General features: G+C 37.0%; 1 protein-coding gene across 2 annotated transcripts in view; it reads right to left on the reverse strand.

Annotated features, from left to right (window-relative positions):
* The window catches only part of RNF17 (ring finger protein 17), a 160,412-nt gene that overhangs the window by 52,099 nt on the left and 86,436 nt on the right, over positions 1-21,877 (reverse strand). For both annotated transcript variants that reach the window (XM_023751166.1, XM_023751165.1), the window contains exons 16-19: positions 12,923-13,076; positions 7,048-7,163; positions 5,354-5,474; positions 985-1,105 (exon numbers count right to left, since the gene is read on the reverse strand). In XM_023751166.1, the coding sequence (XP_023606934.1) occupies positions 985-1,105; positions 5,354-5,474; positions 7,048-7,163; positions 12,923-13,076 (512 nt within the window). The remainder of the gene's footprint in view (positions 1-984; positions 1,106-5,353; positions 5,475-7,047; positions 7,164-12,922; positions 13,077-21,877) is intronic.

Here is a 21,877-nt window from a genome sequence, read left to right on the forward strand (position 1 = left end):
TGTTAACTGTTCAAAGGCTGTTAAATCGTGTTGTTTACCCATATCTTCAGAAAAAAATCACTTCTACTGTCGTGGTAAACAACGTGCTTCCCTATTTATAATGGTCTGGCCCTCTAGCAACTTCAGCGTGAAATTATAGCTAATTTGCCTACAAACGTCAGGTGGTCATAATAATCTGGCCACTCAGTACATACTGGAAAAAGGACAGGCCATCTCTCTTTTGCTACTAGTTCTTCTAGTGTTAGGGTTGGGAGGGGAAGCAAGACCACACACTGAGCACGACTGCAGGCTTCTGCTGAGTGTCACTGCTTCTCTGGCTTTCCCTTCTCTGGGCGTTATCAAATATTGGCTTTCTTAAGGGCTATATGTGGGAGTTCTTCAGAAAATCCGTCAAGAGCCACCCCACTGCATAAGTCCCTATTGTGGAAGAATTGCTTTGTCTTGATTCCAAACCCTCCCAATCTCTTCCTCACCACTACTCTGTCCTTCTGCTTTTAGTGTCATCTCGATCATTGTCCTGCCCTGAGTATCAGCACAATGGCTCAAGCCTGCTTCTCTTTCAAAGTATCTGCTTGAACCCAGGAAAATTCACATTTCTCCAAATGGAAATGTGGGGTACTCTACCAGTACACTTATTCTGTATCCTGCCTTCTCTCTTCCTAATTCTTTTCTCAAACAGGTACAAGAGGCTTCCCAAGTAGACATTCAATCTAGAAATAAGGTGCCAGTATCCTTTTCTAAAATGTACCTTCAATCTCTAGGAGCCATTCTTGTGGTTTCAGGATTCCTTAGGGTTGGAGGGAAAAGCCACTCTAGTCCCTATTAGACTAATGACTTCAATTGTTGTTCCCAACCTAACAACAGAGAAAAAAATCCCACCTATGGCCCAAGTAGATACCCAAAGGGGAATGACATGCCAGTTTCCCTTCTTGTGAATAAAGTGTTACATATGAACTAAAAATAAAAGTTTACAGGTGTACTTACCCTACTTCATAAGATGCTAGGCCCTCTTTGATTAGCTGGTCATTAATACTAGTAGGAGTCATTCCAGGAGCACCAAGAGAATCAAAAAGCTCAACCAAGAGCACGTTATCTTCCAGAATTCCTATAAAACCATTAAGACTCGTTTAGGGAAAGAAATAAATATGATGTAAAATATACTAAATGAAGCAATTAAAAAAACTGGAAACTTTTTTCATTTTGTGTACATGAGGTTTCTTGCTGAATAATGTCAAAGTCTCTAAGGGTAAAAGTATCATTTTGCAGACATAAAAGAATTGCCAATATTATCCATAGCATATACAAAATAATAAAATGTTCATTTTATGCTATTGTGTGGTGTTCTATAATGAACCAAAAACAGTTTAAAACTTTTAGATTCAGAAAAATATAAATTGACATATATTCATTGAAAAATTGTTTTTTTGTATGTTTTTACACTGTTTTATCAGATTCAATCAAGTTCCAGAGGACAAAGAAATGAATAAAAATTAATTCAGGTCAGTGATTATTTGCAAAGGTTTATGGTTTTTATAAAAATTGCACAAAGTTAAAAATAACAAAAACTCAAGCTAGAACCCTTAAGTAGAATTTTTTCCCATCCCTTAATCAACTGGATTTTAGGACAAACCATCTAAATTTCTTTTAGAAAACAAATTGGTTGATTATTTATTAGATCTATTTCTTAAACTAAACTAGGAGTTAGCTGAGGATAAAGTTTTTATCTCATGTGCCTATTTACTTATTTATGGGACACAGCATAGAGAATCTGCTCAATGAGTATCTGAATAAATGATAGAGGAATTTCTTTAGGCAACACATACTTCTAAGCATGGAGATCAGTTTATGCCTGCACCTTCCATACATTAGTAGCTGGTACCTGCTAGTCAGAATGATGATTCCAAATAAAAAGATAAACTGTTACCTATATCATCTACTAATAAGAATACATACTAGAAAATGTTTTTCAAGAACCTGAAATCATTTATAACTACTTTTCAATAGGCCAGGTACATTATCTAGAAACAAAAGGCTGAGAGCCTCAATAAACTTTGACCTCCTTACTTTCTGTCTCTTATGTTCCTTTCAGTTATCTGATTTCCTACTTCCCATGTATCAAGTTCTTTATTCCAACAGGGCCAGCTTTCCTTGTGTTCTGTACCTTCACCACTTCCCTGCTCTGCTCCTACTTCCAATTAAAATGTCCCTTGCTTTATAAGGTAGCAATGCGTATTAATGGGAAGCTCTCATTCTCATCTGTGGTAGTTCACTTTATTATAAATGTCTTGAACTCTCAATCTCATCATTGTGCAGGTTAGTGGGGAAAACTATTTTAGGTTGAGCAGGGCCTTTTGGTTAGTAACTATGATCTAGATCAGTGGTTCTCAACCTTCTGGCCCTTTAAATACAGTTCCTCATGTTGTGACCCAACCATAAAATTATTTTCGTTGCTACTTCATAACTGTAATGTTGCTACTGTTATGAATCGTAATGTAAATATCTGATATGCAGGATGGTCTTAGGCGACCCCTGTGAAAGGGTCGTTTGACCGCCAAAGGGGTCGTGACCCATAGGTTGAGAACCACTGATCTAGATTAATAACTATGGTGGGATTAGTGTTTGGATGCTGTTGGTATAACAAATAAGTAAGAGAAAAGGGGAGTCAAGAAAAAAACCCAGGGAGCCCAGTCTTCTTTTTCTTTTTTTTTTAAATATATTTTATTGATTTTTTACAGAGAGGAAGGGAGAGGGATAGAGTTAGAAACATCTATGAGAGAGAAACATCAATCAGCTGCCTCCTGCACACCTCCCACTGGGGATGTGCCCACAACCAAGGCACATGCCCCTGACCGGAATCGAACCTGGGACCTTTCAGTCCGCAGGCTGACACTCTATCCACTGAGCCAAACCGGTTAGGGCAGGGAGCCCAGTCTTGATGGGCTGTCCACAGGAGGGGACATTCATGGGAGGAGCTCAAAATCAACAGAATAAATATCAAAAGGAAAGTTGGGAAGCATAATTATCTAGGATAAAGCTCAATATCAGTGGAGGTTACTCAAGGACTAAGAGGCCCTTAATTTACTGCTCATATCAGAGAAGCCAGATATAAAAATTCTATAGACTAAGGATTCAATTTTTATAATCATAATCCTCTTTTATGGAACTATTTCTTCAGAAAAAAATTTCTTATATAAAAGTGAATAAATGATCACATATGTCATCATTTCTAGGCTATGTGACCTTGAGCACTTGATCTCTAAGCTTCAGTTTCCTCATTGTAAAACAGGCTAATAATCTGACAATGGTTGGGTTCATTTAATGGTAGTATGAGAAAAGTGAAAAAATGGATATAGCCCTGGCTGGTTTGCTCAGTGGTTACAGCATTGGCCTTCAGACCAAAGGGTCATGGGTTTGATTCCCAGTCAAGGGCACATACCTCGGTTGCAGGTTCCCTAGCCCCAGTAGGGGCTCGTGCAGGAGGCAACCAATTGATGTGTATCCCTCATGTCAATGTTTCACTCTCTCTCCCCTTCCTTCCTCCCTTCCATCTCTCTTTTCCTCTCCTCCCTCCCTTACATTCTGTCTAGAAATCAATGGAAAAAATATCCTCAGGTGAGGATTTAAAAAAAAAAAAGAAAAGAAAAAAAATGACATAGTAAAAATTACCCTTAAAAGCCCATAAATCAACCCTAAGCAAACATGGTCTTGTGTATCCTACACTAGTACTCATTAAAACCAACAAAGCCAATGTCGATCATAGCTTTGGAACATATAAAGCCTCAGATAAGTAAGATTCCTAATCCCCCTATCTAAGCCCCTTGGAATGAGACACGTTTCAGATTTCTTCAAGTTGAGAAAAGTTGCATATTTTATAATACCCCCAGTAGATTCTGAGACAGCATCCCACAAACAAACATTATTATCCTGAAGTGGAATATATGCAGGTCCTCAAATTATGTCATTTTGTTATTAACATTGATGAGATGCCTAGGAACTAAACTCGTTTATATCAATTAGCCTATGGTAAAAATGGTTTCGTTACATGTTGTTTTGCTTAAGGTCTCAGAACCCATTGACCGTGTTAAGCAAGGATTGACTGTGTGACTATTCATTGTAAAGGAGACAGAAATTTTATATATTATATATATATATATCTTCATCTTCTCATGTTGATTCAGATCAGGTTGTGCCATTGAAGTTTTGATTTTCACAATTTGTTGGGTTACGTAATTGTTGGCTAGTGTCAGCCTATGTCTTGGACCCAAACAATGCCAAAAAGAAGTAACTTTTTTCAAAATATACCGAGAGTCTATTGTTCATTTATTTAAGTCAAATGAAATGAAAACAAACAAAAACTATTTACCAGTTATGTCTTCCCTCCCCTCACTTTCCTGCAAATTAAACACTGACCTCCATTATTGCAAAATCAGGGACACAGTCCTGGCAAAAATGCAAACAGAAATAAGAGAAGCTAATTCGTAGCTTTAGGGCTTTCAAGAGGCTGTGTTAAGGGTGACTTGATCGTTAATAGTAAATTTTACCTCATGTACTGATTTAAAACTCTAGACTGCAAGCATGTCAAACTCAAAGGATAACATGGGCCAAATAAACAAGGTAAGTTTATGTAGACTGCCAAAAAACAAAAGCTTCAATTTTCATAGAAATGTAGGTTTATTTCTATAGAGACATGCTGAATACAAAGGGCTGAAATAAATGAGTAATCATTAACATAAAATAACAAAATTTTAATAAAATTAATTATTTTTTCTTGAACATTAACTTAACAGACACTGAATAACTGCACAAATTAATAAGCATAACACAAATAAACCTATTTTTCTTGTTCTCCAAAAGTGAAATATTTCCTGTTGCGCACACCAAACAAGTCAGTATAAGACTAATGATGTGGCAATCGGCTGCTAAAATATTCGCTGCTAGTGTGAGTGGAGAGAAATGGTGGGCCTGTGTGTAAGGTGCGTAAGGGAAATGAACGCAACATGATTATAATAATCAGTCATTAGAGAACATTGTAGTTCATTATTATTAATTATATATATCAGGATACTGTAAAAATTAAGTTATGAAATTTTTATTAAAATGTTTCTTACATACTGTTATATTGGCTGGGCTGCAAAAATGTTCATTGTGGGCCACATGCAGCCCAGGCGGCGAGTTTGACATGCTTGCTCTAGAGCATGGAAGACATTACTCCATTTTACCTAATTTCAATAAAAGTCATCTTCACTACTCTTGTTGATGACACACTGAATTTATTATAAGATCTGGTGAATGTTACTCTTATTTAAAATTATGTATGATCACAGAGCAAAAAATAAAAATGAAAATAGCTTACTAATGACTGAACATGTCATAAATTTATCTTGAGTTTTTTCTTCAAATTTTTCTTTAGCTTTTTTGGACCACTGCAATGTCCCTTTACATGGTTCAATATAGGCCAGCTTACATTTAATTGCCTGTGTTAAACAAAATTGCACCATTAAGAAAGTAAACTTAATTTCTAGTTATTTTAGAATTAAAGTTTATGTGTGTTCAAACTAAACTTTGTGTTTGAATTTAATACATACTCAGAAAATAAATAAATATGGAAGAGGCCTATGACAATACTTTATAAATGCAAATAATTGGAATCAACAGGGTATTGTACACAGATACCGGAATAACAAGCATCCATTAAAAGAATTACAAGAACCTTATGCTACATTATTAAATGAGAAAAGCAGGCTATAGGACTGTATACAGCATAATCCTATAATTGTTAAAAACAGAGATGATGCATATTATAGAAGTATGTTAAAAATATTGAATAAGCCCTAACCGGTTTGGCTCAGTGGATAGAGTGTCGGCCTGCTGAATGAAGGGTCCCAGGTTTGATTCCAGTCAAGGGCATGTACCTTGGTTGCAGGCACATCCCCAGTAGGGGGTTTGCAGGAGGCAGCTGATCGATGTTTCTCTCTCATCAATGTTTCTAACTCTCTATCCCTCTCCCTTCCTCTCTGTAAAAAATATCAATAAAATATATATTAAAAAATATTGAATAATTCTGAGTGATTCCCCTCATTTTGCTTATCTATATTTTTAACCTCTTTCTATAACTTTCTACCCATTTTAAAATGAAAAATACTGCTCAACAGCAATTCAGAGGATTACAGAAGGCTACATTGTTTTCTTCATTCTTGTAGACATCTCTCTTTCTCTTGCACATGTTATATACACTTAAACATAAATGGGATCACAGTAAAAATACTTCTGTAATGAGTTTTTTTTTTTTACACATACTCTTTCCACATTATATAGATATTTCAGAATAACATTACAAGCTGCAGACCAGAAAATTCTTATAAAGACACAAATATATATACACATATATTTACAATGAATGCTTATTTGCTAAGATACACATTATTTCTTAAACTAGAGGCCCGGTGCACAAAAATTTGTGCACTCAGGGGGGTTCCCTCAGCCCGGCCTGTGCCCTCTCGCAGTCTGGGACCCTTCGGGGGATGTCCACCTGCTGGCTTAGGCCCGCTCCCTGGGGGATCAGGCCTAAGCTGGCAGTCAGACATCCCTCTGGCAGCCCAGGAGGCCTCGGGGGATGTCCACTTGCCAGTGGGGAGCAGGTCTAAGCTGCAGTCGGACATCCTTAGCACTGCTGAGGAGGTGGGAGAGGCTCCCGCCACCAATGCTGTGCTGGCAGCCATCAGCCTGGCTTGTGGCTGAGCAGAGCTCCCCCTGTGGGAGCGCACTGACCATCAGGGGGCAGCTCCTGCATTTAGTGTCTGCCCCCTGGTGGTCAGTGTGTGTCATAGTGACCAGTCATTCCCAGTCATTCTGCTGTTAGGGTCAATTTGCATATTACCCTTTTATTATATAGGATAGCAACTAGAACAACTCTATAGTCATGTAACAGAATTTATGTATAGACAAAAATGTTAGTTACCAGAACATTTCTATGGTGAAATGACTTTTAAAAATACTTTCATATGTGTGCTAATATTCCAAACCTATGATTCACAATAAATACATTACCTTCTCTGGGGGATTCAGAAATTCATCCTTTATTTTACGCATTTCTTTAAGTGTTATTTTTGCAGTATTGCCAAAGTCCACGTATTTAACTTCAACTTCACGATGTCCAGGCAATCCTTCAAAAATTATGAAATTAGAAATCACAAACTTGGGAAGAAAAATCTATCTAGCAAAATTTAGAGTGATTTAAAGTCAACTAATACTTAAAAAATTTTAAAAATTGATTTTAGTGAGAGGAAAGGAGAGAGGGAGGAAGGGAGAGGGAGAAAAGGGAAAGGAGGAGAGAAAGAGAAGGAGAGAGGGAAAGAGGGTAGGGGGAGAGATGTGAGAGAGAAACATCTATTGATTGCCTCCCATACTTGCCCTAGCCAGGGACTGAACCCACAACCTGGGAATCCAACATGCCACCACCTGGTGTACAGGACGACACTCCAACCGAGTCACCCTAACCAGGGCAGATTAGAATACTTTTATGTTCAACATGAAGCATAGTAACCTCCATCTTATATAAAAACTGCTGTTTGAAATTTTAACACTGTTATTTTGGCTTCTGTAAACACCTGCTTGCTTAAATAATAGGGAAAATAAGACTACTCCCATTCCAGAGAGGCCATAAACTATGCCCCAGACAGAGTTTTCAGTGCTGGCACAAGGCCAGGCCTTGAGATATGGTCTCATGGCCCCTTCCCAGCACACAGGCCTTCTTTCTCAGAAGGTCCGGAAGTCTCATTCCAAATTTGGGAGACAAAGAACTGGAAAAAGTATCAACAGGGAAAGCTTCCTCCATGTTTTTGCTCAGAATTTGAAAGACATTTTTTCTCTGGGCCTGTGCATAATAATAATAATAAAAGTGTAACTCCATTCCTCTAAGCATTGCTTGGTTTTTCTCTGGTCTTCTTAACAAACATACAAACTTAATATTTTTTAAAATGTAAAAAAATATTTCTAATATGTGAACTTAAAAAAATCAACCATAATCCATAGTTGTTCAGACTTGGTGACTAAGAAATAAGATATCGAAGGGACAACCAAAATAAGCATAATAAAATAGCTATCAAGTGCTCATGATTATAGCCTAAAAGTTAAGAATTAGACTTTCAATTAGACTGTCTTGGTTAGAACTATAGCTCAGTCACTGATGGGCATGTGACTCTAAGCCAGCTAATTAAAATCTCCAAGGTATTACCCTGAGCAAGTTAATTTTTCTCTCCAACCCTCATTATTTCATCTGTAAAATGCGTATATCAAACAATCAAATCTTGTTCAACTTTTTTTTTGAGAATTTACCTATTTAAAACATTTTACAGAGCACCAAGCATAAAGCAAGCACTTAATAAGTGTTGATTATCAACACAGGTCATCAAACAAGGCAAAAAATTTAATAATAAAAAACTAAGGATTCATTCATATAATGATATGTAACTATGGAATTTTCAAAATTTATTTTCAGGATATTGTGAAAAAGCAAGTGGAGACAGACCTCTATGTCAATCTAGTCTCTATATTTTAAAGGATACCAAAGAAACCTCTGGAAGATTCAAATACAATGAAGTTTGAATAAAGACCAATACAATCTGGCTGGTATAGCTCAGTGGTTGAGGGTCAACCCATGAACCAGGAGGTTATTGTTCGATTCCCAGTCAGGGCACTTGCCCAGGTTCAGGCTCTATCCCCAGTAGGAGGCATGCAGGAGGCAGCCTACTGATGATTCTCTCTCATCTTTGATGTTTCTCTCTTCCTCTCTCTCTCTCTCTCTCTCTCCCTCTCCCTCTCCCTTCCTCTCTCTGAAAATTAATGAAAACATACTAAAAAAAAACAGATCAAACACAACTGACCTTTCTTAGAAAAACTCACAATACACAGTTGACTTTAGCTTTTCTCAGAACATGTATACAGTGCTACTAACCTTGTTGCCATCATTTTCAAATTTAAGGACTGATACTATATATGCTTTCAATATGGGAAAAATACAGGCTTTCTTTGCTCCTTAACAGAAGTGGAAAAGGTAGAACAACACAAGCACTCAATATAACACGTCAAACAACTTAAGCCCTTCCGTAACTGAGGTGACTGGGAGGGCACTTGTCTCTAAAAGGTAAGAAGGTCAGGGAACCTGTCCCCACTTCCACTGGAATTTTTATGTAGAACAGGGGTGGGGAACCTTTTTTCTTCCAATGGCCATTTGGATATTTATAACATCATTCACAGGCCACACAAAATTATCAACTTAAAAATTAGCCTGCTATATTTTATCAAACATTTAACTAATTCACCCATAATGCCATGGTCGGGCCAGACCAAATCATTTCATGGGCCTTATATGGCATAAGGGCCTAATGTTCCCCATCCCTAATCTAGAAGAATATTCTCAACTGTACCACTACCATTAGAACCTTACCATTCCTCAAGTCTCTGAAGGAAGATGCCGTTTTAAGCAAAATAAACAAAAATATAAAGGTTGGAATTTAAACAACTTTTTACCCAAATTATTAATTGCAAGAGAGGTGAGTCAGGAGACATGAAAGGTCTCAAAATTTACCTATCATTTATTTTCTCTGAGGAAACAATCAGAAGATGCTCCACCAAAATAAGGGAGTAAACCGAAGAGGTAAACCTGAGATCCAAGAAACAAGGGATCCCATACAGAGAACAGTGAAGTGTATGACCAAGAGAAATAAATTCCCAGGATAACAAAAGTGCAGTAAACCTAGAGGACAAGCATTCTAATTGGAGCAGAAGACAGAAGAATGTTTTCACAGTTAAAAACTAAATACAAGACTTGTACTCAGAAATATAGAACATAGAAAAAAAAGAAAGAAGACTATATAAACACATGGAAGAATATACTATGTCACGGACTGATAGAATCAACATCATTAAAATGTCCATACCACCCAAAGCAATATATAGATTCAATGCAAGTCCTATTAAAATACGAATAGCATATTTCACAGATCTAGAACAAACACTCCAAAATTTATATGGAAACAAAAAAGACCCCAAATAGCCACAGCAATCGAAAGAAGAACAAAATTGGAGGGATCACAAAACCAGATATCAAGCTATACTACAAACAGCCTGGTGTTGGCTCAAGAACAGACAAATAGATCAATGGAACAGAATAGAGACCCCAGAAATCGACTCAAGCTGTTATGCTCAATTAATCTTCGATAAAGGAGGCAAGAATATACAATGGATTCAAGACAGTCTCTTCAATAAATGGTGTTGGAACAACTGGACAGGTACATGTAAAAAATGAAACTAGACCACCAACTTACACCAAACATAAGAATAAACTCAACATGGATAAAAGATTTAAATGTAAGTCGTGAAACCATAAAAATCCTTGTAGAAAACATAGGTAGCAAAATATCAAACGTCTCACATAGCAAAATTTTCACTGATATAATACCTAATACAAGATAAACAAAAGAAAAAATAAACAAATGGGACTACATTTAAAAAAAAAAGCACCTGCACACCTAAAGAAATCAGCATCAAAATGAAAAGGGAACCCACAATATGGGAGAACATATTTGTCAGTGATACATCTGATAAGGGGTTAATATCCAAAATATATAGTGTACTCATAGAAATCAACAAAAGGAAAACAAATAACCCAATAAAAAATGGGCAGAAGACCTAAACAGACACTTCTCCAAAGTAGTCATACAAATGGCCAAGAGACATATGAAAAAATGCTCAACATTACTAATCATTAGAGAGATGCAAATTAAAACAATGAGGTACCACCTCACACCTGTCAAAATTGTTGCTATCAATTAATTAACAAACAAGAAGTGCTGGGGAGGATGTGGAGAAAAAGGAACCCTAATACAGTGCTGGTGGGAATGCAAACTGGTACAGCCACAAGGGAAATCAGTGTGGAGTTTCCTCTAAAAATTAAAAACGGAACTGCCATTTGACCCAGTGATCCCACTTCTAGGAATATACCTTAAGAAGCCTGAAACACCAATCAGAAAGAACATATGCACCCCTATGTTCATAGCAGTGCTATTTACAATAGCTAAGATTTGGAAACAGCCCTAGTGCCCATCAGTAGATGAGTGGATAAAGAAGCTATGGTACATCTACACCATGTAATACCCCATTGTATGCGGGAAACGTACTTATACGTTTTATGTTGACTGTAAGAAGTAGAGCCACCTGTTAGCGCGCGATAAAAACTACCCGCAAACAATGTAATACTATGCAGCAGTAAAAAAGAAGGGTCTCTTACCCTTTGAAACAGTATGGAAGGACCTGGAAGATACTAAACTAAATGAAATAAGCCAGTCAGAGAAAGACAAGTATCACATGAACTCACTCATATGTGTAATCCAATGAACAAAATAAACTGATGAAAAAAATAGACTCAGAGACATAGAAACATGGAACAGACTGTCAAATCTAGAGGGAAGGCAGGGAGTGGGAAGAGATGAAACAAAGAACTTGTATGCATATATATGCATAACCCATGGACACAGACAGTGGTGTGGTGAAGACCTGGGGTGAGGGGCAGGGGCAGGCTAGAAGGGGTCAATGGGGAAAATAAGGGGACATATGTAATACATTCAACAATAAAGATAAAAATATATTATATATTAACTAGAGGCCTGGTGCACAGATTCGTGCACCAGTGGGTCCCTGGGCCTGGCCTGCCCCCTCTCGCAATCCGGGACCCCTCAGCGGATATCGGAGAGCTGGTTTCGGCCCAATCCCCGCAGGCCAGGCCAAGGGACCCCACACCAGGCCTCTAGTGTGCATATAAGATCTTTGGTTAATCTCTTCCCTCCCTCCCCCCTCCTTCCTCTCCTCTGAGATTCATCAGTCTGTTCCACGTTTCCATGCCCATGGTTTCAGCTCCTGCGTTGAGCATCTGCCCTCTGGTGGTCAGTGGGTGTCATAGCTACTGGTCAGTTAGCAGGTCACTTAGGCTTTTATATATATAGATTATAAAATAACAAATAAATGAATTTTTAAAAAACCTGCTCTGGCCAGTGTTGCTCTGTGATTAGAGTGTTGGCCCCCGTACCCGAAGGGTCATGGGTTTGGTTTCCGGCCAAGGGCATGTACCTGGCTTGCAGGTTCAATCCCCAATCCCAGTTGGGGCATATGCAGGAGGCAACCAATCGATGTGTCTCTCTCACATCGATTTTCTCTCTCTCTCTTCCCCTCCTCTCCTTCCTTCTCTAAAAAGCAATGGAAAAAATATCCTCGGGTGAGGATTAAAAAAAAGAAAATAAAAAATTTAAATAAAGCTAATATCTGAAAGTCTAAAAATGTGGAAAATTGTTTTGAAGTATTAGGCAGATGTAGCCAAAAATTAAAAGAAAAAGTAAAAGGTTGATGCAATTATTAACTCAGAATTAAACAAAGTATATTTTATGGTTTACCAATGAAAATAGTTACATAAAACATTAATTTAAGTAAAAACTGTAAGACAACTATGAGGGGACAAAAGAGCTATAAGAGCTCTAAAACTTATCTAACAAAATAAGTAACATGTAAGAAAATATCAACAAAGTACTATATGTTATTGAAAAGAAATAACAGGTAGATACCAAAAGAAATGGCTGAGTTAAAAGTATTTGCCTTTTAGGAGGAGAGTGGAGTATAAAGTCATTTAAGCACTTTTTAACATCTTAAATAAAGCAGACATTAGAAAACAAAAAAATGGTCAAATCAAATGAAATCTAAGGAGCCTCTCAGAGATTCATCTCCCAACATTATCACTAGCTTTCTAAAGACAGATGACAGATAAAAATTATAGATAAAATAATATCACTCCCAAGATTCAATTTATACCTACTCAAATGATATCAGTTCTTAAGCATAACATTTCCTTGTAGAAATAGTGTGCAAAATTGCCTACCAATGACTTTTGCCCGGTACCAAACTCCATCTTCAAATTTGGCTACACATGCTTGATCTTGAACTGGACAGAGAATTTCTAGATTTTCCCCATCTTCACTTTTATAGAAATCTTCAATTGTCTTTAATAGAAATAAAAAATCCAGGCTCTCTATCTAAGAAATAAAGGGATTAAAATGTTGCAGTTTCATAGAAACTTAAATTTTTAATGTTGTATATATTATAAAAATGGCTTATAAAATTAAGAAATGTTAGAATTGAAATTAGAAATCATGTTATATAATTTATATTTGAAATAACTTATTTCAGAAGAAGCATATAAAACTAGCAGAGACATAAAAAATTTTAATCACATTCCTCCAGATATCTTAAATGTAGATCCTTCTAGATATTTTCTGACACTTTCCATGGGCCTTCGTTTTTTATAAAAAATGAGCTCATACCATACATACAATTTGACAACCTGCATTTTAAAAAATCAACTCTCACCTTTCCTATTTCAGTAAGTGTTCTTATTAGTACTTCTAGACCAATTTAGATTTCTCCAACCAACCAAAACTAGTATCCAATCCAAGATTACACATATCTGGTTATCTTGGTAAGTCTGGTGTATTCTTTTAAAAATGACCCTGTCTTATTGAAGAATCTGCTATTTTTTCTGTAGAATGTCCCACCTTTTGGATTTATGTGTTTATGTTTTCATGCTGTTATTTAACTTATTCGTTCACTGAGTTGGGTGTCTTCCCTGAATTTCCTAAAAGCTGATAATTTTATCTACAGGTGTGATGGATCAAAGCCAATGCTTTTTGGCTAGACTATATCATAACTAAAGTTTATGAATGTGCTAAGATTCACATATGGATTGGAGTGATGATTCTAATTCCTGCATTGTACAGTGGTCATAAAGTAATTCATGTAGTGCAACTTTGGCATTGTGTCCAGTTTCCTATCAACCATTCCATCTAATGGTTTTTAAGTGAATTGATAAAATATTTAAATTAATAATTTCAGTAGGGTTTGTGAAATGGCAGCATTATTGAATAAAATAGAGCTTTCTATTATTAAATGGACTATTTGGTTATCTTAAATGATAGTTCCTAAATTTCCAATAGTACCTAAAACATAGTTCTTAAAACAAAACAAAAAGATAAACATTTGATTATTTTTCCAAATATCAATTCTTAAGGTTAAAAAATCCATTTCAATTGGCAAAAAAAAAAAAGTTTTCTCTCTTTTGAGTATAAAAATGCAAGTGGAAATTTTCTGAATCTCTCTTTTATCATTTCATTAAAGTTGCTTTAAAAACTACTTTAAACACTTTGATCTTTTATATTTAAGAACATATTACTCATATTCTTCCATTAACAGGTGATCCAAAGTGAACACTGGAAAATTCAATAGAGGATGACAATCAGCAAGATAGCAAACTAGGAAGCTCCAAGCTATCATTCTTCCATAGAAACATTGAAAAATCTAGAAATCATTGGAACAAACTTTATCAGAGCTCTGAAAAACAGCCAAAGGTTTACAGCAACCAAGCAAACATCAATCAAATTCTTGGTGTTCAAAAAAACTCTCTGCAAAACATTTGCTAAACAGAGATCTCAGTGATCACACACAAGGAATAATCTTTGCAAAAAAAATAGTTTGAAAAGTCTCAAACCAACAACTACAGTCTTCAACAATTAAAACAAAAATCCAGCAAACCTGGGAGAATCTGACTTTCAGAATGCACACAAAATAAACAGATAAAAAATGCCACTGAAGAAGCCCAGATAGTGGACTTACTAGACTTAAGAACAAATGTCTTAAGTATGCTCAAAGAGTTAAAGGAAAACCTGAACAACTAGAAAAAAAAAACAGGAAAACAATAAAGAACCAACATTAAAATACCAACAAAAGGGCAGAAACTATATAAAGGAATAAAACAGAAATTATGCAGCAAAAAAGTACAACAACTGAAATAAAAAATATACTAGAAGGTTCAAGAACAGATCTGAGCAAGCATAAGAAAGAATCAATGAATATAAAGATAGGACAATTGAAATTATTCAGGGAGGAGCAGTAAGAAAATGCAATGAAGTGAACAAGAGACTAAGGAACCTATGGTACACTATTAAACACACAATATACACAATATGGGAGTCCCAGATGGAGAAGAGAGAAAGAAGTAGAAGATTATTTGAAGAAATAATGCACCAAACTTTCCAAATTTGATGGAAGACATGAATTACAAATCTAAGCAGCTCTATTTTATGGGTTGAATTGTGCCTCTCCAAAAAAGATATGTTAGAGTCATAACCCTGTAGCTCAGAATGTGACTTTATTTAGAGATAAGTAGGGTCTTTCACAGAGATAATCAAGTTAAAATAAGGTCACATGGTAGGCCTTACTCCAATATGATTGATGTCCCTATTAAAGGAGTACATTTGGGCAAAGAGACAAACACACAGGAGACTGCATGTGAAGATGAAGACAGAGACTGGGGTGAAGCAGAAGTCATGGAGCACCAAAAGTTTCCAGTGAACCACTATAAGCTAGTAGAAAGGAATGGAATAGATTCTCACTCACAGGTCTCAGAAGAAACCAACCCTACTGATAAATTGATCTCACTTTTAGATCTGAACTGTGAGACAATAAATTTATGTTGTTTAAGTCACTTAACTTGTGGAATTATATTATGACAGTCCTAAGAAATGAATGCAGATTTTGGTTCTGGAAAGTAGGGTGTGAATGTAACAAATACCTAAAATGTGGGAGTGGCTTTGGAATTGGGTAATGGGTAGAAGAAGAGGAGTTCTAAGGTGATTGAATGAAAAAGTACAGATTACCTTGAAAAGACTGTTGGTAGAAATATGAACATTAACGGTGCTTCTGGTGAGATCTTAGAAGTGAGGAACATATTATTGAAAACAAGAGGAAAGGCAATTCTTGTTATAAAGTGATAAAGAATGGGACTGAATTATATTCTGTTGGATGGAAAGTAGAACTTGGATATTTAACTGAGGAGAACTTTAAGCAAAGTGCTGAAGTACAGCCTGCTTTATCCTTGCTCATTCTAATAAAATGTTAGAGGACAGAGATAAAATGAAGGAGGAACTGTAAAACATAAGGAACCAATAGCTGATAAAGCTATTGGCCATGAATGTGGGTTATCTTTCAAGAAACAGGAAGAATGACCCTGAAGTTCAGAGACTGGTGTGTCTGCCACTGCCACCACAGGCCCAGAAGGCATAGGACTCAGAGGCAGTCTTCCTCTGTTCTGGGGGTGGGGCCTCCTCCTGGGTTCCAGAGAGTGAGACAAGGACCCAATGGATGAGGCTGCTGTCAGGGCTGAGGGGACAAGACCACCACCCCAGTGGGACTAAAGGTCAGAGAATCTAGCAAAAGAAAATTATTTTCAAGTCATAAGAATCTAACAAAATTTTCCCTGCCAGGTTTTGGACTTGGCTGGTCTCAGATTCAGAGATAAAAAATTTTTTTTGCCTTCGTTTTAATGATACCCAATTCTTTCTTATACCTGATTTAGATAAGAAGATTTGGGACTTTCAGTTGAGTTGATGCTGGAATGATTAAACGACTTTTGGAATGTAGGGATGAGGTGAAAGTATTTTGCATGTGGGAAGAAAATTAATTTTTAACAGAGCTGAGGGTGGACTGTTATGAGTTTAATTGTTTCTTCCTCTCAAAATATGTTGGTGCTCTAACCTCCCATACTTCAGAATGTGACCACAGAAACCTATTTATTTGGAGGCAGGTGTTTTTTGTTTTTTTTTTTACAGAGGTTATCAAGTTAAAATAAGGTATTGTGTTGGACTTAAAATATTTTTAAAATCTTTATTTTTGAAAGTATTACATATACCTCCTTTATCCCCCATTGACCTCTCCAAGATTGCTCCCATCCCCACCCCGGGCCTTCACCAACCTATTTTCTGTGTCCAGGGGTTATGCATATATGCAATATGCATATAAGTTCATTGGTTGATCTCTTCCCACCCACTCACCCTCCCCTGCCTTCCCTCTGAGCTTTCACAGTTGTTTCTGGATCTATTTTGTCCATCAGTCTATTTTGTTCATTAGATTCCACATATGAGTAAGATCATGTGATACTTATCTTTGACTTATCTTTGTCTGACTGGCTTATTTCGCTTGCAAATGGTTAAGAGTTCTTTCTTTTTTACAGCTGTGTAGTATTCCAGTGTAGATATACCACATTTTTTTAATCCACTCATCTGCTGATGCTGTTTCCAAATCTTAGCTATTGTAAATTACGCTGCTATGAACATAGGGGTGCATATATTCTTTCTGACTGGTGTTTCTGATTTCTTGGGATCACTGGGTCAAATGGGAGTTCTATTTTTAATTTTCTGAGGAAACTCCATACTGTTTTCCATAATGGTTGTACCAGTCTGCATTCCCACCAGCAGTGTACTAGGGTTCCCTTTTCTCCACATACTCACCAAAACTTGTCGTTTATTGATTTGTTGAAGACAGCCATTCTGATAAGTGTGAGGTAGTACTGTTTTTATTTTCATTTCTCAGATGATTTGTGACTTTGAGCATTTTTTCATATGCCTTTTGGCCTTCTCTATGAAGTGTCTATTTAGGTCCTTTGCCCATTTTTTAATTGAATTATTTCCCTTTGGTTAAGCTGTATAAATTCCCTATAAATTTTGAATATTAAACCCTTATCAGGCCTTAGCCGGTTTGGATCAGTAGATGAGTGTCGGCCTGCGGACTGAAGGGTCCCAGGTTCGATTCCGGTCAAGGACACATGCCCAGGTTGTGGGCTTAATCCCCAGTAGGGGGCATGCAAGAGGCAGCCAATCAATGATTCTCTCTCATCATTGATGTTTCTGTTTCTCTCTCCCTTCTTCCTTCATCTCTGAAAACAATAAAGATATATTTAAAAATAATATATATATCCCCCTATATAATAAAAGCCTAATATGCTAAGTGTCCAGTCATCCAATTGTCCATTCAACCAATCAAAGCGTAATATGCTAATGATATGCCAAAGCTGCTCAACTGCTTGCTATGACGTGCACTGACCACCGGGGGCAGACAGTCGACTAGTTGGCCAGTTGTTATGATGTGCACTGACCACCAGGGTGCAGGCAGTCGACTGGTCGACCAGTCGCTATCTCGTGCACTAACCACCAGGGGGCAGATGTTCCAACCAGTACGTGAGCTTGCTGCTGGGGTCCGGCCGATCGGGACTGAGTGAGATGGGCTGGATATGCCCTGGAGCCCTCCCGCAGTCCCTCCCTGGCTGGCCAACCTCCTGCATCCCTCCCCGGCCCCGATCATGCACCAGTGGGGTCCCTCCGCCTGGCCTGCGCCCTCTCACAATCCAGGACCCCTCGGGGGATGTCGGAGAGCCTGTCTCGGCCCGATCCTGCCGGCCAGGCTGAGGGACCCCACTGGTGCATGAATTCGTGCACCGAGCCTCTAGTATATATATAAAACCTTATCGGCTATATCAGTGGCAAATATGTTATCCCATGTAGTGGACTCTCTTGTTACTTTGTTGATGGTTTATTTTGCTGTGCAGAAGCTTTTTATTTTGATGTAGTCCTATTTGTTTATTTTCTCCTTAGTTTCCATTGTCCTAGGATATGTATCGGTAAACATATTGCTATGAGAGATGTCTGAGATTTTGCTGCTCATGGTTTCTTCTAAGATTTTTATGGTTTCATGTCCTACATTTAAGTCTTTTATCCATTTTGAGTTTATTCTTGTGTATAGTGTAAGTTTGTGATCTAGTTTCATTTTTTTCCATGTATCTGTTCAATTTTCCCAACATTATTACTGTCTTGACTCCACTCTATGTTCTTGCCTCTTTTGTCAAATATTAATTGAGAACAATGGCTTGGGTTGATTTTTGGGTTCTCTGTTCTGTTCCATTGGTTTATATGCCCGCTCTTGTGCCAGTACCAGGCTGTTTTGAGTACAGTGGCTTTGTAGTATAACTTGATATCTGGTATTGTGATCCCTCCAACTTTGTTCTTCTTTCTCAAGATTGCTGTGGCTATTTGAGGTCTTTTCTTATTCCATATAAATTTTTGGAGAGTCAATTCTAGGTCTGCGAAATATGCTGGTATTTTAATAGGGATGGTGATGAATCTATAGATTGCTTTGGGTATTATGGACATTTTAATGATGTTGATTCTACCAATCCATAAACACAGTATATTCTTCCACTTGTGTATATCTTCCCCTCTCTCTCTCTCTTTTTTTTTTAACATCCTGTAGTTTTCCGAGTACCAGTCTTTTATCTCCTTGTTTATTCCTAAGTATCTTAATTTTTTTGTTGCAATGGTAAATGGGATTATTTCTTTAGTTTCTATTTCTGAGAGTTCATTATTGGTGTATAAAAATGCTAGAGCCATAGCTGGTTTGGCTTGGTGGATAGAGGGTCGACCTGTGGACTGAAGGGTCTTGGGTTCGATACTCATCAAGGGCACATGCCTGGGTTGTAGGCTGGATCCTCGGTGTGGGGCGTGTGGGAGGCAGCTGATCAATGATTCTCTCTTATCACTGATGTTTCTATTTCTCCCTCTACCTTCCTCTCTGAAATCAATAAAAAAAATGCTAGGGGGTTATGGGTGTTAATTTTATATCCTGCCACATTGCCAAATTCATTTAATAAATCTAGTAGTATTTTGATGGAGTCTTTAGTGTTTTCTATGTACAATATCATGTCATCTCCAAATAAGGATAGTTTTATTTCTTCCTTTCCAGTTGGATGCCTTTTATTTCTTCTTCTTGTCTGATCGCTATGACTAGCACTTCCAGTACTATGTCAAACAGAAGTGGTGAAAGTTGCATCCCTGTCTTGTTCCTGTTCTTAGTAAAAATGGTTTTAGTTTTTGCCCACTGAGTATAATGTTGGCTATAGGTTTGTCATATAGGGCTTTTATTATGTTGAAGTATGATCCCTCTATTCCCACTTTGCTGAGAGTTTTTATCAAAAAGGGTGTTGGATTTTGTCAAATGCCTTTTCTGCATCTATTGATATGATCATGTGATTTTTGTCTTGCAATCTGTTTATGTGCTATATCACGTTTCTTGATTTGCAAATATTGTATCAGCTTTGCATCCCTGGAATAAATCCCACTTGGTCATGGTGTATGATCCTTTTAATGTGTGCTGGATCTAATTTGCTAAAATTTTCTTGAGGATTTTAGCATCTATGCTCACCAGGAATATTGGTCTGTAATTCTCTTTCTTTGTAGTGTCTTATCTGGTTTTGGAATTAAGGTAATGCTGGCCTCATAGAAAGAGTTTGGAAGTGTTCCTTCCTCTTGAATTTTTTGAAATAGTTTGAAGAGGACAGGTGTTAGTTGTTCTTTGAATGTTTGGTAAAACTCCCCTGTGAGCAGTTTAGATTAGGGCTTTTGTTTGCTCAAAGTTGGGGTTTGTTTTTTTTAAAATTTTTATTACTGCTTAAATTTCATCAGTAGTTATTAGCCTATTCAGGTTTTCTGATTCTTCCTGATTGAGTTTTGGAACACTGTATTTTTCTAGGAATATGCCCATTTCCTCAAGGTTGTCCAGCTTGTTGGAATAAGTTGTCCACAGTACTTTTCTATGATCCTTTGTATTTCCGTGGGGTCAGTTGTTACTTTATCTCTTTCTTTTCTAAATTTATTTATTTGGGTCAACTCTCTTTGTTTTTTGGTGAGTCTGGCTAGAGGTTCATCAATCTTGTTTATCCTTACAAAGAACCAGAACTTGGTTTTACTGATTTTTGTATTTTTTTTATTTTTTAAAAAATATTTTTATTGAATTCAGAGAGGAAGGGAGAGGGAGAGATAGAAACATCAATGATGAGAATCATTGATTAGCTGCCTCCTGCACTACCCCCTAATGGGGATTGATCCCGCAACCCGAGAATGTGCCCTTGACTGTAATTGAACCTGGGACTCTTCAGTCCACAGAAAAATGCTCTATCCACCGAGCCAAACCAGCTAGGGCTTGTATTGTTTTTTTTAGTCCCTGTCATTTATTTACACTCTGATCTTTATTACTTCCTTCTACTTAATTTTTTTGTTGTTGTTCTCTTTCTAATTCTTTAATTTGTTTGGTTAGATAACATACTGTTTTTTTGTTGTTGTTTTTTTTTTTTGGAGTAGGCCTGTAGTACCATGAACTTCCCTCTCAGGATTGCTTTCACTGTGTCCTATATATTTTGGATTATTGTGTTTTTGTTGTCAGTTGTTTCCAGGATGTTTTTTATTTCTTCTTTGAGCTCTTTGGTAACCCATTCATTGTTTAGTAGCATGCTATTTACCCTCCATGTGTCTGATTGTTTTTATTGTAGTTGATTTCTAATTTTATGCCACTGTGACCTAAGAAGATGCTTGATATGATTTCAATCTTCTTGAACTTGCAGAGACTTAGCCTGTGTCCTAACATGTGGTCTATCTTTGAAAATGTCCCATGTGCACTTGAGAATGTATATTCTCTAGTTTTGAGGTGAAATGTTCTGAAAATATCAATTAATTCCATCTGATCTAGTGTATTGTTTAGGATAGCTGTTTCCTTATTTATTTTTGTCTAGAACCGTGGTCGGCAAACTGCGGTTTGTGAGCCACATGCGGCTCTTTGGCCCCTTGAGTGTGGCTCTTCCTAAGCCTTAGGAGTACCCTAATTAAATTAATAACAATGTACCTACCTATATAGTTTAAGTTTAAAAAATTTGGCTCTCAAAAGAAATTTCAATTGTTGTACTGTTGATATTTGGCTCGGTTGACTAGTAAGTTTGCCGACCACTGTTCTAGAAGATCTATCCAGTGATGTCAATGGGGTAGTAAAGACCCCTATTATGATGGTATTGCTGTCGATCTCTCCCTTGATAGCTTCATATCTTCCAGAAGTTTTTTTTATGTATTTGGATGCTCCTGTATTGGGTGCATATATGTTTACCAAGGTTATATCCTTTTGTTGCATT

This window comes from Myotis lucifugus, unplaced genomic scaffold (assembly GCF_000147115.1).
Source record: "Myotis lucifugus unplaced genomic scaffold, Myoluc2.0 scaffold_19, whole genome shotgun sequence".
NCBI classification, from domain to species: Eukaryota; Metazoa; Chordata; class Mammalia; order Chiroptera; family Vespertilionidae; genus Myotis; species Myotis lucifugus.